The sequence below is a fragment of the Dendropsophus ebraccatus genome, chromosome 13, assembly GCF_027789765.1.
Source record: "Dendropsophus ebraccatus isolate aDenEbr1 chromosome 13, aDenEbr1.pat, whole genome shotgun sequence".
NCBI lineage: Eukaryota > Metazoa > Chordata > Amphibia > Anura > Hylidae > Dendropsophus > Dendropsophus ebraccatus.
In genome coordinates, this window is record NC_091466.1 from 41,662,434 (window position 1) to 41,680,473 (window position 18,040).

General features: G+C 41.1%; 1 protein-coding gene across 7 annotated transcripts in view; it reads left to right on the plus strand.

Moving 5' to 3' along the window:
* Positions 1-9,695, plus strand: part of CEP170B (centrosomal protein 170B) — a 102,798-nt gene extending 93,103 nt beyond the window's left edge. For 6 of the 7 annotated variants that reach the window (XM_069951329.1, XM_069951326.1, XM_069951331.1 and 3 more), the window contains 4 exons: positions 3,010-3,098; positions 4,004-4,097; positions 4,956-5,007; positions 7,083-9,695. In XM_069951329.1, the coding sequence (XP_069807430.1) occupies positions 3,010-3,098; positions 4,004-4,097; positions 4,956-5,007; positions 7,083-7,312 (465 nt within the window). In that variant the 3' untranslated portion in view covers positions 7,313-9,695. Of the gene's footprint in view, positions 1-3,009; positions 3,099-4,003; positions 4,098-4,955; positions 5,008-7,082 lie in introns of those variants that run through there. The other variant, XM_069951332.1, reaches the window with a different exon arrangement.
* Positions 9,696-18,040: the final 8,345 nt, after the last annotated feature.

Below are 18,040 nucleotides of genomic sequence, written 5' to 3' on the forward strand. Positions count from 1 at the left end.
ACCACTGCGTGCAGATAATTGGGGGAGGGGGTCCAAATCAATGCTTGAATAAACAGATAAACCATATTGCAAAAAATGAACTGCTCCCATGCAGGAAAAACATATAAAATGCAGTGTAGTTAATTCTTATGTATGTTCTATCTATGTTCAGATAATGCTTGTACATGTAAAAGGCTTTTTATACTGCAATCTGTGAACAAAAGTATATACTTTTATGTGCTTTTATGCTTTAGTCACTACAAAAAGAAATCCATGTTTAACTTCAAGAGACCCCAATGCCTTAATTATTCCAGTAACAGTGAGCAATAAGTGTCATCACTAGTGCTGTGTCTGCTTCAAACCTCCCTGCTCCGCCTGAAGTCTAAGACTTTGCCTTCGTCTCAGGAGACGGGTGAAGAACATCCGCCACTAGATAGCCAGACCACCCTGACATCAGTTTGTCACCACTTAGTAGAGGATGAGGAGGATGAAGAAGAGGAGGTAGAGGAGCAGACTGCTGCCGCGACTAAAGAGGGTATCCATGCTCAGTCCTTAGTTGTTGAGCGTGTATGGCCTGAGTTCTTGCGTGTTGGGACCCTGGCGCACATGGCAGACTTTATGTTAGGCTGTCTTTCCCGTGACCCTCAGGTTAAAATTTTTTTTGACAACACAGATTACTGGGTGTTCATCCTCCTGGACCCTCGGTACAAACAGAACTTTTCCACTCTCATTTCTACCGAGGAACGCAGTATGAGAGTGAATCAATATCAACAGGTCCTGGTGCAGAAGCTGAAAATGTACTTCCCATCTGACACCACTAGTGCCAGAGGACATAGTTCTGTGGTCCAATGAACGGGGGAGAGGAGGGGTGGATCAGGCAGCTTGTCAAGGGGGGAACACTCTTCAAGGCCTTTGACAGTTTCATGGCACCCCAGCAAGACTATGTCAACAGTCTAGACAGAGTAGGGGGGAGGCCTTTAGAAAGATGGTGAGGGAGTACCTTACTGACCATACCAACGTCCTTCCTGATTACTCTGTTACATACAACTACTGGGTTGCAAAACTGGATATGTGGCCCGAACTGGCGCTTTACGCCTTGGAGGTGCTGGGCTGGGCTGCCCTGCTGCTAGCGTGTTGTCAGAGCGGATCTTCAGTGCAGCTGGTGCCATCATCACTGATAAGCGCACCCGCCTGTCAACTGACATCGCTGACAGGCTGACGTTTATAAAAATGAACAAAGCCTGGATTTCACCTGAATTCAACTGTCCACCTGGGGAAAGCAGCTCAACATGAAGATTCTTGGTATCTCCTCTCCTCCACCTCTTCCTCCCCCTTCTCCTCTTTCTCCTCCTCCTCCTCCTTCAATCCTCAGACAACAGCCAAGTCTTCTTCCGCCACGCTGTTTCTGGCCTAATTTTTGGGAGGATCACTTTCTTCCTCACTCACTTTTATTGGTTCTCTGTGTCCTCACTGCCATGCTCTGACATCACTACGTCTGCGGAGGAGTGGGATTGGTTGCTGGGGGCCCGCCGATCCCCAGCAACCAGCCAGCTGTGCTGTCTTTTCTTTTTGTGTAGCCGCGGCCAGGGCCTCACCACCCCCTGGTCAATTGGCATCGGGTGTACCCTTGATAGTGACTGACAGCTGGCCTAGCCAGTTATCTGTCAGCACCTAGGTTTGTGTCCACTATAAATCCCAGCCCCTGACCTCACTCCAATTTTTTGGGAGGCTCACCACTCACTTTTAGTGGTTCTCTGTGTGCTCACTGCCATGCTGTGTCTGGCCTAATTTTTGGGAGGCTCGCTTGCTTCCTCACTCACTTTTAATGGATCTGTGTGTGCTCACTGCCATGCTGTGTCTGGCCTAATGTTTGGGAGGCTCACTTGCTTCCTCACTCACATTTAATGGTTCTCTGTGTGCTCACTGCCATGCTGTGTCTGGCCTTATTTTTGGGAGGCTCACTTGCTCCCTCACTCACTCACTCACTGCCATGCTGTGTCTGGCCTAATTTTTGGGAGGCTCACTGGCTACCGCTTCTACCTTGGTCACTCTGTCCTCACCGCCATACTGTGTCAGGCTAAATTTTGGGGTGGTTCATATGCTTCCTCTGTTTAAATGGTTCCCTGTGTTCTCACCGCAATGCTGTGTCAGGCTAAATTTTAGGGTGGTTCATATGCTACCTCTGTTTTGATGGTTTCTTGTGATCTCACCACCATGCTGTGTCAGGCTAAGTTTTTGGGTGGTTCATCATATGCTACCTCTCTTTTAATGGTTCCCTGTGTCCTTACAGCCATGCTGTGTCAGGCTAAATTTTGGGTGGTTCATATTCTACCTCTGTTTTTAATGGTTCTCTGTGTCCTCACTGCCATGCTGTGTCACGCTAAGTTTTTGGGTGGTTCATCATACAGTATGCTACCTTTGTTTTAATGGTTCCCTGTGTTCTCAATGCCATGCTGTGTCAGGCTGAGTTTTTGGGTGGTTCATATGCCTACCTCTGTTTTAACCAGGCTGTTGCACAGAATTAGGCATAATGGTGCCATTGGGCAGCCTCAGAGGCATCCATACATGCTGCCCCTGCTGTTTCCTGTCCATTTCCGTTGTGTTTCCATCATTTTCTGAGGTTGACAGGTTTTCACAGGACCTTCCTTCTACTGAACTTGGGTCCCCTGCAAAAATGCTTGAGTTTCCCATTGACGTCAATGGGGTTTGGTACTTGAAATGAGCACTCGAGTAACGAGCACCCAAGCATTTTAGTACTCGCTCATCACTAGTCATCACTAGAGATGAGCGACTCTCGAGCATGCTCGAGTCTATCCGAACCTGATCATTTGGCATTTGAATAGTGGCTGCTGAAGTTGGATAAAGCCCTAAGGCTATGTAGAAAACATGGATATAGTCATTGGCTGTATCCATGTTTTCCAGACAACCTTGGAGCAGTGGGGTGGGGGGGCCCAGGCTTGGTGAACAGCCCGGGGCCTATGGTAAAGTTAATCCGCCCCTGACTATACCTATTCTGTTATTATGTTCCAGGTGATATTTGACAATCTCATGTTGAACCCCGTATCACAACTGTCACATTCAATATGTGGCAATACTGAAATACTCACTGAAAAAATGAAGTAAGTGAATTTTCCTTCTTAACCACAGCCGTACTATCTATTTTTTTCTCAAACATATATTTAATTTATATACAGTGGTGCCTTGGATTACGAGCATAATTCGTTCCGGGAATGTGCTTTTAATCCAAATCCACTCTTAAACCAAAGCAAATTTTCCTATAAGAAATCATTGAAATGCAGACAATTGGTTCCACGCCCCAAAATAATGATTTTATATTTTGAATAACAGGTAAAACAAATGAAACAAACATTTATAAGCAGCTGAATATGTGATATTATAAGTTACTGTACAGTTTAGCAATCAGCATGTGGAGTATAATGTATAGTAAGTGCATAAACCTAATAACACAGCAGCAGTTTGTAGATAGAGGATGGAGCTGCAAAATCCCATAACGCAGTAGGGTAGTACAACAGGCTTGAATAGAGAAACAGGGCTGCTGTCAGAGGTCTGTGTGGTCACATGATAGCAATGGGGAAGGGGTGTGTGTTTAGCATGGACCAATCAGAACTGAAAGACTGCAGGGAGCATAAAGGAATGAGCAGGGCAGATGTAAGCACAGTATAGCAGCACTCTCTGTCCCGGGAGAGAGGGGTTACAGCTATGAAGAGATTACCCCCACCATCTTGTCCCCTGATGTAAGCCCCAGCCTGAAGTGGATCTGCTATGATTTGGAAGGTGAGGAAGACTACCTGGGTCAGAGTACAGTACTGTAGACCCCACTATGTAGACGGTGCCCCTCCTCCACTCGCCCCCTTCCACCCAGCACAGGGTGCTCTTAAACCAAAACAATGCTCTTAAACCAAGTCACAATTTTGAAAAAACTGTGAGCTCTTAAATTAAAAACGCTCTTAAACCAAGTTACTCTTAAACCAAGGTACCACTGTATATTGCATTTTTTTTCCAGAGTTCTGTTTTTGAATAAAGACAAAAGTTGGGAAGAAATAGAGGCAAAAATTAACTCTGAAAATGAAGTGCCAATACTAAAAACGTCTAACAAGGTAAATACCCATTTCGTTAAGGGGTTTTTCCACTATTTTAAGAAAATGGCTATACTTGAGTGAATCTATGGATTAGATTTGTTTTTGTTTTTTTCATCCGTTTTTAGCAAAAAATTTATAAAAAAAATGGATGCATTTGTGTGCATCTGTTTTGATCAGTTTTTCCATTGACTTTCATTATAGGAAAAAAAAAAACTGAACAAAACATACCAGTTGTTTTTAACAGACACAAAAATGAGGTTGACTACATTTTTGTGTACGTTAAAAAAACAGATCTGTTTTGATCCGCTTTTCCTTTATCATGGAAGTTAATGAAAAAATGGATCAAAATGGATGCACATACATGCATCTGTTTTTTGCAAAAAACTGATTGGAAAAACATAGTGTGAACCCATCCTTAGTCTTGTAAAAGTTTTTCATTTTCCAGGTATTTCAATTTCCTTAAAAAGTCTGTAATGAGACTCTGATCTCTTTCAAGAGATCTCTGGGGAATCCAAGGACATGGGAAGACTTTTACAAGACTAAATGAATCAATGGCTGATCCATCTGATTTTGGTTTGATGAATTAAATGAAGTAATGGTCTATTGCTAGGATATGCTAGCACTGTTCTCTTGCAGCTTCCAGGTTCAAATTCCTCCAAGGACGACATTTTCCTCTTGCAGTCCAAAAACATACAGATATGGAATAAGTTGGCACTATATAATTCATTTGGCAACAGATAATTAATAGAGTTAATAAATAGATAAAGTTAACGGAGATGAGCGTGACTCATTGTGTGGCATGTAGCACCAGGTTTAAACCTGGTTACAATGTAAAAAGCTTTAATATTGCTTAATTTATATCTCTTGTTCTTTAAGGAAATCAGTTCTATTCTGAAAGTTTTACGAAGAGTTCAGAAACAACTGGAAGGTATGTATTCCATGTCCATGCCTCTTTATCATTACAAATTGAATGCTAATAATTTGTGGATCTCTGTTACTAAATTTACTATTCTTTTTGCGCTTGTATACAAATATCTTGGGATGTCGTAGGTCTCCTACAGCTGTCCCATTTGTACAACCCCAAAGGGACATCAATGTGCCTATTAGGACCCCACTGATCCTGGGAACGGGGATGAACTGTTCCAGCAGTGAATAGAATGCTTACTGTGCTTGCCCTCCATTTATTCTCTGTGGGGACACTGAACCCATAGCCATAGCCATAAAGAATTATTGAAACGCAGTCCACGGTGGCCGCACAGGCATGGTGAGCAGTCTATTTATTGTAGGGATGATTGCCTCCCCACTCATGTGAAAGGTGGGGGTCCCGGCGGTCAAACCCTCAGCGCTCAGCTTAATATGCACACAGGAGGAACAGAGCAGATGATGTATAGTTTTACGGACTCCGTCCTGTATGTCAAATCAGTCAGGACAGGGATAACTCTGCAAGTGGCTATCAGCAAAGAGAAAGGCATCATGTTTTTTATCCCCCTATTACCTATCTGCAGCTCTGTACCTAGTACAACTCTTACAGATTCACTTTAAGCTTATAAGTAGTGATGAGCAAATCGCTCATCTAAACGCGAAACACTTCATTGATCTGCGCTCCACTCATCAAGTCGCTGGCTGTAAGCGCTGCTCTGCTCCCTGCGGCTCCTTCCAGGATGCCGGGAAAAGCTGGATCCAATCCTGACAAACTTCACCCAGTTTCCCAGGTTTGGATCCAGCTTTTCCCCAGCACCTAAGGTGGAGAGGCAGGGAGTGGAGCAGCGCTGAAAGGCCAGCGGCTTAATGAGCGGAGCGCAGATCAAATGAAGTGCTTTGTTTAGATGAGTGATTTGCTCATCTCTACATATGAGTCTGGTGGCTGGTCCTAGTCACATAAGGTTGTCAGTTAAGTAACTCCACCTACTAAGCCTACGCTAAACAAACAAGGATTTAAAGTGTTAATGTCGTTATAACTTTCAAAGTCTAAATCAACAGGGTATGTGATATAAAGCAAGTTTTCAATTTACATTATTAGGTCATGTTCACATGGCGTATACGACTGGCCTTTCCGTGACCCGGACGGTCTCTGAAAAGATCATCCCGGCCGGTACTGCAGTAGGTGATCACCATAAGTGATCTTAGCTGATCTTTCACCTAATCACCATTGGTAATCTTTCCGGCCGCAGTGTTTTGATGTGGGCACATCAGCGTGCGCCCGCATCAGAACTCCTTACAGCACACAATGATGCTTGCGGCCAGAGCCGCTCGCTTCATTGTGTGAACTAACAGGGCTTTCAGTGAATTGCGGCCGCAGAAAACTGACATGACAAGTTGTTTGCGGCACAGTATGGGATCTCGGCCGGAGTGTATACTATGTGTATACGCTGTGGCCGGGATCCTATAGAACAGCATGCGGCATTCCTAAGCGTACAAAATACAGCCGTTGTTGCAGATTGTGTGTGAACATAGCCTTATTATTTTATTTATATTTAGTGCTCATGCTTCAAAATAAAGCTTACTTAACATGCAGTTCTAGTCTTCTGAAGGCAGCTTTTTAGTCTTGTGCTGGTTAAAAACAGAGTAAATTCAGTAAGTCCTGGTCATCTGCGCTGCCAGAGAAGGCAGTCATGTGATTGATGGACACATTGAGCCATGACACTCCATACTGGCCGGCACTCCATGTGTTTAGTCCTTTTTCATCAACCAGCTCAAGACTAAAAAGAGAATGGACCTGGATGAAGTAAGTATAGCTTTGTTTTAAAGTAAAAAAAAAAAAAAAAGGTAGATCGATCAATTAACAGCCCCATATGCCATATGGCATCTGATAGCCCAATTGACTTGTTGTGGGGTCACTTGTACTCTCCCTTGCGATTTTTGCCAAACTTATAAACAGCAATGTAAGCTACCCTATAATTGCCATCAAAAGTGATTGAATTCATGTCATGATTCCCTTCTGTCTTTGCTCGACTTTTGGTTGGTTGCAATTTACATATTAACAATATGTTTTGTCTCCTACAGTTATAAATGCAATTATTGACCCAGCCGGACCACTTGAGGTCATCAATACGAACAAGAAAACCTCTCCGGTCATTCAGCCAGCAGTACCTCTAGCTAGGACTATTAACTCAAAAATAGAGCCACATCAACCAGTCCGCGTAAGAAACTACATACACAAGTCCAGCTCGAGTTCTTCAAGATCACCAGAATCCAGCTTTGGAAGAGATGAAGACGATGCCTATGTTGTTTGATTTTTTTTTTTTTTTTGTTATTTATTAAATTTTTTATTTTTGAGTTTTTGTTTTTTTTTTAATATAAATAGCCCTTATTGTAACTGTGTTTATGTGGCTTCTGGTATGGTAACTTAAGTACCTGTGCTTGTCTGCGGGACTCGCTGTTCTCACAAATGCACAAAGTCTGTGTTTTGCAAATGAATGTTGAGTTTACTCTGAAACTAGCACTGTTTAATGGCTCATGCCCCACACAGAAGCGAATTTACTTGAATATTTTGTTTTTCAACATAGGAATTGATTTTGCTTAAAAAATGTGCCATACATTTAAGACCTGCATTGTAAATTTCTCTTGCTCATGGGTCTGATACATATATTTCTTGTACCTAGATTGCACTTACTTAAAGAAATGTTTTCCTAGTTTTGTTCTCTGTGTAATTTTAAAATTACAATATTAGGGGTAGGTAAAACTAGTACCAAGAAAGTCACGTGACCCACCTGCCAAAACATATCACCATAAGACAAATAAATATATATATATATAATTTTTTGTAATGTTTGTGGCCCAAAACTTTTATTTATTTTTTCCGTTTCTTACAGTGAAGACATACCCATTGGAATAGTGGTTCTTCCATTTATTTTTTGTTGTGTACCAATTCACAGGACCTGTTAGGCAGGTTTTTTTTTGGTTGAAATGATTGATAGCTTATCTCCAGGATAGGCTAGTCATCACTGACTGGTGGGGTGCCATCAATCGTTTCAGCCCAGAAAACCCCTTTAAGACTTTAAGTCTTCCAGATAAAGTTTGTTTCTATATCATATACCATACCATCTATACCACTAGTACCTCATTTTAGTATCTCCAAAATGATCAAATGATCCTTTGTCTCGCACAGTATCAAAATTGTAAACATTCCCATGCTGAGGTAGTGAGAGGCACTAACTGAGAAGGTAGGTAGAGACCCATTTTACTGACAAAGTTCATGATATCATCTCGATTTTGTAAAAAAAAAAAAAACCTGCTAATATGTAAAACAGTTAATATCCTCATTGAAAAATGTTATTTCTATCATTTTATGGTTGTTATATTTTTGATTTATTTTAAACAGTCATCATTGTCTTATAGAACAGTTTATATATAGAGATGGATTAGATTGTTGGATCTATTCAGCATATAAAACCCTTATTACAATTTCAGAATTAAACTTTTTGAAAGAATAAACATAAATAAGTGTTTAAAGGGGTGGTATCATCCTGAAAACAACTCCATATTCCCAATTAGGACAAATTGACATCATAAAGAGGCACTCACTAAGATCTTCTTCTTTGAGCCAGATCTGCTGATCAGAAGCAGCTCCTGTTGTGGCTAAAGTGGAAGCGATCTGTCCATGTATTATATGGTTGGTCATTAGTGTTGAGTGAACATCAGAAAATTGTCCAGGTTCTGCCCTGTGGTTGAATCCATATGCTTGGCTTTCAACTCCTGACGTCTGGAGAAATTGGATGCCACCCTAGGGCTGCCAGGAAAAAAATGGATAAAGCCTATGGAAGTATCCATGTTTTCCAGGACTCCCTGAGGCGGCATCCAATTTCTCCAGATTCCAAAAGTCAATTGCCAAGCATATGGACATTTTTCTGAAGTTCGCTCATCACTATTGGTCATTCTTTTTATTGGCCTCCAACACTATAGTGGGAACCTAATTTGCATACTTTTTCCCAGGGAGCTAGTGATGCTCTTCACTAGCCAGATCTCCCAAGGAGAACCAACACCTTACAAGAGCTACAGTGGATGCATGACAAAGGATAACCAATTAAAACCTGTCCCATTGATATCTGCTGATCACTGGAAAGTGCAAGGATCCTAAACCCTGAGTGGCTGTCTTTAGGGAAGGAGGGTGTCTTTACGACTAAATCCCTTTAAAATATGGACAATCCTCCTAACGATTGTCAGATATTTAATAGTTAATTTTATAAGATTATGGAATCCCATAAAGCTACTATGTAACTTTAATATCAGTTAGTAAAGGTATAATATTTTTATAACTTATTAAGCAGGGTCATAGAGAGTTTTGTCACAATCACTATAATGTCTCTTTTATGTATGATAGTATAGTTTATCATGATCTCCTCCATGCTGGAAAGCCAGGGCTAAAGTCCTTGGCCATAAAAATATTTTTGCCAACTTTATTATAGTTATGTTTTTTTTTTTTTTTTCTTAACCATTGACTGATTTACCTTACCTGCTGCTGTTTTAGGGGAAGGGGAATCTCCTTCTGGTTATCTGAATTGTAAAATGTATGGGTCTGCAATTCTTAATGTTCTGTTAATGTTGATTATGAGCACAAATCTTTAGATTTTTTTTCTTGGGTTTCTGTATGTATATTTTGTATTTATTTTGCACATAGCTGTACATTTATATCTTTAATTTAAATGAGAACTGAAATCAAGATTTAAAATTATTAATAATACTTACAACTTTATTTGATTTTTCCTTTTTTTTGTGTTTTCCGCTCTTTTCCTTTATAAAAAAAAATATAATAGTTCACACAACAAATATTTTTTATTATAGCTGATATTACATTTGAATTTAATCATATGTTGCAAGAATCATCATATGTACACAGTGATTCTGTAAGCCACAGCAATCGCCCAAGGGCCTAGCTTAGGGTTTGCAGAACTGACAATTGCTCAGGGAGGCCCTGGAGCCTGAGAGGACCCAGAAACCTATCTGACTGGGTGGGGGAATTGTTAATGATTCTGCATTGGGGCCCAGAGGCATGCAGAATGGATAAGTTATGTTATCCCTTATACTGACTGAGGGTGGTGCATGACAAGAAAAAGACACATTTTGATTTACAGATTATGGACCATGATCATGATTTTTTGGCTTCTTTATGACTGCTGTAAGTATCTACGAGATACGCTTAGTATACAGTACACGTGTGGTTCAATGAGTGTTCGTTTGCCAATGATCAGGCCCTTAGTCTATAGAGGCCATCTCCTACAGCGAGACAGATATTAAAGTGACACTTGGAGTAAATTGCTTAGTGAAGCAACTCTCTTGGCTCTATCAATCAGTGGAGGACACTTTGGACAGGGACACAAATCTTTGCAAATACTGTAAAATTGGGATTATCTGGAATAGTCGGGTATTATATTATGTGTATTATATTATTTTTCATAGTATTTCCTTGTGTGCTTGATTGCAAGGAAAACTATAATAGAACACAAGGAACTCCTGGTAAATTATACTCACCTAAACCAGCATTTGTTTATGGCATTGCATGCCCGGCAGTGGTTCCTTTGAGACATATCCATGGCCAGTGGCTGATTACTTAATCACACCCAATATTATGTTTCCTTCAGTTATTACTTGTAATAACCAACACATCAAGGTACAGGCCTGTAATGTATAATATGTGGATTTGTTATTTAAGGAAAAGCACAAAAGCATGGTAAGGGTGCAGCCAACTTATGGGCATTCGCAAAGTTCTGAGCTCACTTATAAGTGCACATTCGGCAATAACAGGTTGGACCTGTTGTTAACTTTTGTTAATAACCTTTACTGCTATTGAGGTCATGTAAAACCATGCGTATACAGTGTGCTCATAATTGTAAACTTTTATGTTTTTTCCTCTTTGAAATATAGTGGCCAAAAAACTTCTAGATTAGAGATTAAATTCCCCACCACCACCAAAAATTTGTCCAAAAGTGGTTGCAGTATTTGGGTATCTTCGTGCATAGTATGTATGCTGTGGATTTTATGCTACAGGTCTTAGGTTTTGTATAAATCAATATATGGCTGGGGCTAGAGAGCGACTGCTTGACACATAATCTCTTTACTCATACAAGTGAATGGGGTCACGTTACGAATGACAAATGGCAGGAAAATCCACCCTGAATGGACTTGTTTGAGTAGAAGGATTGCGTAACTCGGAATCGCCATAGTGTAGCCCAAGCCTTAATAGGTTATTGAGAAGTGCGAAAATACCCTTCAAGTTGTTTCAGTATTTTTATTTACGTGCCATTCCACTAACTGATTCCAACTATTAATTTTTGTCAGGTTAAAGGGGCCATATGGAATTAGAATTGTTATTAGACACTGTGCTATACCTGTCAGTGTGTTGCCCAAAAATAAGTGAATAGGGCTGAGATGCAATACCATACACAGCCTGTGAATAGGTGGGGCACTGTTTTTACTGGGAAGTAGTAATGTTCCTTATGAAGACTGAACTTTTCAAAAAGTCAATAACCTGAAATTGCTGCAAAGCAAAACACGCATAATAGTAGAATGCTGTTTTTTTATAATGTTGTGTGTAAGATATGTAGTGTGAGGTTAAATATTCCTTTGCCCTTTACTTTGATATCTGTAGAATCGTAGTTGGGTTGTGCATCTCAGATTAGCTGGAAAGTCTAATTGCTGTGCATTGTGTTTATTCAATGGAACTGAGCCAAAGACAAAATCACAAGATTGTATTTTAAGCTTCACTAATTCCCAGCTATGAAGCAGCAACAATGTGCTGTATTTTTCAGCTTCCGGTATATGAAGCCAAGCTATGTAATAAAAGTGCAACTCTCACCTACAGATTGATGACACGGCTATTGTTCAGAGCTATGATAGTGTCCACATGAGGGGTGTTTTATCAATTTGCACATTGATAATGACATTGATAAACCTTGAGACCTTTATGAGGCAATGCATACCTTATGCCTCAGAGATGTCTTTTTTTTTTTTTTTTAGTATGGGATTGTTAGCTAGTGCCAATTGACCATACTGAACCATTATTCGCAATGGAAATGGTTCACAGACACATGGTTGGGAAATAGAACCCTAGTGTCCACTTGAAATTTCCCTTTATTGTAGCAAAAATAGCTTAGTATATGCAGCACTATGTTGTCTTGTAAAATATTGGACACCATACCAGAAATCTTACTGTCCTTACTATAGTCATTGGGGCCTATCAAGTATTGTGTGCTTCCATCATCCATTGCATCCAGCACCACCATTATTTTCATTGTTCTGCTCCTATGACCAAACAGGACAATGAAAATCCTTCATAGGGATGTAAACAAATCCTAAGTAGAGATGAGCGTAACTCAAGCATGCTCGAGTCCTGACGACTCCTGAAGTGTCTGCATTTGATTACCAGTGGCTGAAGAAGTTGGCTGCAGCCCTAAGTCTGCCTGGAAAACATGGCTACTGCCATAGGCTTTATCTGTGTTTTCCAGAACTCTCTAGGGCTGCATGCAACTTCTTCAGCCACCGGTAATGAAATGCAGAGACTTCCAGGTTCAGATGGAGTCGAGCATGCCCGAGTTGCGCTCCTCTCTAATCCTAAGTGACCAACTATGCAGTTATATATGGAACTGATTTATAGACTAATTCTGGACCAAGGGGCTAAAAGGCAGTAAACTCAATAGATGCCACTCACAGATTTTTGCAAGGGTTGGCACTTTTCATCAACCACATATAAGTCCATAAGTCCATCATTTCGTAAAATGATCCCTTGGTGCTCATGGACACAATAACTGGCCCTGTACAGAGGTACATAAAGTGCCTATGTGCATTTCATGTGTTGCTGTATCGTGCCTTTGCACAGGCACTTTTACACAAGCAAGGGCTGTAAAATAAGCTCCAATCTTGTTGCTCTTTGCGCGTTACTTGCCACCAATAAAAACAACCGTTATTTTGACAGTGTGTGAACATGGCCTAAAGGTAAAAAGGTATGATATGTTGAGTTAAAAATGAGTATTTTGGGTACTTCAATCCCTTTTCACATTGCTGCATTATAGAATTTAGCAGTCCTCAGTCCTTCCTATTGTCTGTACTTATGCATCTGAGATGCCTTAAGACAAGTACTTCTGATTTTAGTTCGGTTTTTGGCTTTCAAATTATTCTCTGTTCTTTTGATTCTTGCACTAATAATGACTGTACTTTTTTTTTTCTTTTTTTACTTTTTTATGTGATTGTATTAGACATGTTAGGATTCATTCTCATCCTGGGTACTTGAATATCAGCTAAAGGGTAATGTACAAAAAAAAAAGGAATGATTTGACTAAAACTTCAAAAATATTCTATGAGAATGTGGTATTTTTGTTATTGCACAACAGTGGAAAATTGACAATTCTTTCCAAGTGTTTTATGTAAATGACTAAATGTTTATGTTCATACTGCATGAGAGACAATTCAGCTTATGCTTTCCAGTACTCTGTATAAAGCCTTTTAGAAAATACGAAACCTGTTGTTCTAATGGTATTGTGTCAAATCTAGAAAACAAAAAAGTGACATTTTTTCAATAGGTTTAGATGTAGCCCATGCTAAAAATCTCATGCCTCTATACGTCAGTGGAGGAGGGCTTGTGATGCTATGCATTGCAACATCATCTGGTTTGTATTGTCTTGCTGCTGTATTTTATTTCAGAGCTATCCACTAGGTCATTCCATTTGCATGGTACACAAATGCAACCTGACAATAAATTAAATCTGTAAAACTTGAATTTTTTTTCTCTCTCACCCACCGTAGCTAAACTAAAAATATTAGATAGATTAAAAAAAAATTCATAATTCTGTTTATTTTGATTGCTAATTTATTTTCATTTTACATGTACATTATGTCCAAAAGTGGCACTGTTTGTTTTTCAGACAAAATAGATGACTATTTTATCTAATTTTCCATAAAATATGTAATAAATCATTCTTTTTCATGCAATTTTGGATTTCTTTTGTTCTTATTGTCATGAGGCTCACAAAACAAACAAACTGTAAGAATGTCCAAAAAGCAGCATTTTCACTGCATTGTGGAATACTGAGTCTTTATAATTGACATATAGGCCCTCCGTATACCCTGTATGCTGTCTTCATAAGAAATGCTTTTGGGAGGAAATACATCCCTAGGCTATGTTCAAACAAGGTATGAACAACGGCCATTGTTTGACACTCAAAAACAATGGCCGTTGTCTCTAGTGTCAAACAAAAGCCATTGCTGCAGTGAAGATTGCATTGTATTATATGCCGAAAGGCCAGAAATAATTGACATGTCAATTTTTTGTTTTGTTTCCATTGACCTAAATGCAACACATTTTTTATGCCAAGAAGGGCTGTTGTTTTAATTGAAGACAATGGACATTCTTGTCATAAAAAATATGTTGTGTGAACATAGTGGTAATATGACAATTATGACATAATGCCCAATAAACTTTTGCCTGTGTATTCTGCATATACCTGTGAAAAAAAAACCTCTCCATAGGCCTCTATATAAAGTTGTAGGCACCTCAAGGTGCCCCAAAGGTTTACAGCTCAAAGGGTGCATTCACACATCTGCAATTGCAGATAAAGTATGGCTTTCTATGGCTCCATTTACGCACCCGTAGGTGTTATAGGTCTGGGATGGGGCTGTAATCCGTGGCGCAAAAAAAATGTTCTCAGGCTCTAGCACAGACTGCACCTATAAAATGGGTTTGTGCAATTGCGGTTGACCCTTCTTTGGTGTGCTGTTGTCATAGTCCACCTTAGTGGCACATCCATTTGTATGTTAGTGAACATAGCCTTTCACTTTAAAATGGATATCCGTGGATAGGGGTGCCAAATTCAAACACGCAGAGGGCCAAAATTGAAAAACTGGACGCAGTCGCAGGCCAACCTTGATATTTATTGAAGTGTACATGTGGTGTCCCTGGCACTTTCAGAGTGGGGTGTATATCCCAGCGCTGTGCACTATGATAACGCTATGACATGTGATGTATAGGAAGGAAGTGAGTAGGGTAAAGGTAAGTTTAAGAGACAATTAAAGGCGTTATCCAGGAATAGAAACACATGGCTGCTTTCTTCCAGAAATAGCATGACTCTTGTCTCCAGTTTGGGTGTAGTTTTGGAATTAGGCTCCATTTACTTCAATGGAACTGAGCTGCAAAACCTCACCCAAACTGAGGACAAGAGTGGTGTCATTTCTGGAGGAAAGTGTCCATGTTTTTCTATGCCTGGATAACCCCTTTAAGTCCCCCAAATAGTGTCCCACATAGTAGTTATCCCTCCTGCATAGTAGCCAGCCCTCCCAATAGTGTCCTGCATTGTAGCCAGCCCTCCCAATAGTGTCTCACATAGTAGCCAGCCCTCCCAATAGTGCCCCACATAGTAGCCAGCCCTCCCAATAGTGCCCCACATAGTAGCCAGCCCTCCCAGTAGTGCTCCATATAGTAGTCAGCCTCCCCAATAGATTCCCACATAGTAGCCAGCTCTCCCAATAGTGTCCCATGTAATAGCCAGTCCTCCCAATAGTGCCCCACATATAAGCCAGTCCTCCCAATAGTGCCCCACAAAGTAGACAGCCCTCCCAATAGTGTCACATATAGCCAGTCCTCCCAATACTGCCCCACATCGTAGACAGCCCTCCCAATAGTGTCCCCTATAATAGCCAGTCCTCCCAATAGTGCCCCACATAGTAGCTAGCCCTCCCAATAGTGCCCCACACAGTAGCCAGTCATTCCAATAGTTTCCCACATAGTGGCCAGCCCTCCTAATAGTGTCCCATATACACTCACCGGCCACTTTATTAGGTACACCATGCTAGTAACGGGTTGGACCCCCTTTTGCCTTCAGAACTGCCTCAATTCTTCGTGGCATAGATTCAACAAGGTGCTGGAAGCATTCCTCAGAGATTTTGGTCCATATTGACATGATGGCATCACACAGTTGCCGCAGATTTGTCGGCTGCACATCCATGATGCGAATCTCCCGCTCCACCACATCCCAAAGATGCTCTATTGGATTGAGATCTGGTGACTGTGGAGGCCATTTGAGTACAGTGAACTCATTGTCATCTTCAAGAAACCAGTCTGAGATGATTCTAGCTTTATGACATGGCGCATTATCCTGCTGGAAGTAGCCATCAGATGTTGGGTACATTGTGGTCATAAAGGGATGGACATGGTCATCAACAATACTCAGGTAGGCTGTGGCATTGCAACGATGCTCAATTGGTACCAAGGGGCCCAAAGAATGCCAAGAAAATATTCCCCACACCATGACACCACCACCACCAGCCTGAACCGTTGATACAAGGCAGGATGGATCCATGCTTTCATGTTGTTGACGCCAAATTCTGATCCTACCATCCGAATGTCGCAGCAGAAATCAAGACTCATCAGACCAGGCAACGTTTTTCCAATCTTCTACTGTCCAATTTCGATGAGCTTGTGCAAATTGTAGCCTCAGTTTCCTGTTCTTAGCTGAAAGGAGTGGCACCCGGTGTGGTCTTCTGCTGCTGTAGCCCATCTGCCTCAAAGTTCGCTGTACTGTGCGTTCAGAGATGCTCTTCTGCCTACCTTGGTTGTAACGGTTGGCTATTTGAGTCACTGTTGCCTTTCTATCAGCTGGAACCAGTCTGCCCATTCTCCTCTGACCTCTGGCATTAACAAGGCATTTCCGCCCACAGAACTGCCGCTCACTGGATGTTTTTTCTTTTTCGGACCATTCTCTGTAAACCCTAGAGATGGTTATGCGTGAAAATCCCAGTAGATCAGCAGTTTCTGAAATACTCAGACCAGCCCTTCTGGCACCAACAACCATGCCACGTTCAAAGGCACTCAAATCACCTTTCTTCCCCATACTGATGCTCGGTTTGAACTGCAGGAGATTGTCTTGACCATGTCTACATGCCTAAATGCACTGAGTTGCCGCCATGTGATTGGCTGATTAGAAATTAAGTGGTAACGTGCAGTTGGACAGGTGTACCTAATAAAGTGGCCGGTGAGTGTAGTTGTCATTGTCAACCCTACTAATAGTGTCCCCTATAATATTCAGTGCCTTATATAATAGTCAGAACTCTTATAGTGCCCTATATAGTAGTCACGCCCCAATATTGTCCCACATAGTAGCCAGCCCCCACAAAAGCCCCCCCCCCCCCCCATATAGTTGTTACTTACTGCCCCATTAGTGCCCCCTCTGGGAGACTGGTCTTTACCTATTTATCCTGTCTCCCACGCTGAGGATTCTCTGGCTAAAGGACGCCCGCGGAGCAGGACATATGTGAGGATGTCACCACGCTGGCTATGTCAGGATGCGACTCAAAAACAACTTACCCAAAGCAACCAATCACAGGGCAGCGTTAATTTTTCTCGCATGCTATAAAAAATGAAAGCTGTGCTGTGATTGCAAAAAAATTTTTTTTTCTCTTTTGTGCATTTTCAGTCATGTCCCTTTGCATTTATACTGCCCATACTATGCTGTCTGTAAATATACTGCAGGGCTATTTCATGCAGCAAAAACAGGAAGCATCAGCATGCATTTTTTTTTCTAATTTAAAGATTTCAATTGTGGAAAAACTTGCAGCAGAACTCTACAAACAAATCTACCTACCTACCTACCATCTTCATTACAAATGCTAGGCACTGTATGTGATGGGTACTTGATTGCTTTTACCTGCACATACCAGGTTTTCCTAATCATCTAGTGGTTCAAGTAATGTGGTTATGGGAGGGTCTGTGTTATACCACATAGCTACAGTACACAGTCATGGTGACCCCCTATGGATGCAGGACAGAAGGACTGCAGCAGCTGTAAGTACTTTATTATTGTGCATTATACTTTATTACACAGCTGGTGCAGAACTACAACTCCCATCATGCACAGACAGTTGTGGCTGGAAGGTCATAGGTTAGGGGACACTGATCCATTGTATTCCTTTGTTGGTTTTCGTTTACGTGCTTATAAAGTGCTGCATAATATAGGCTTTGTTCACACTTAGTGTAACTG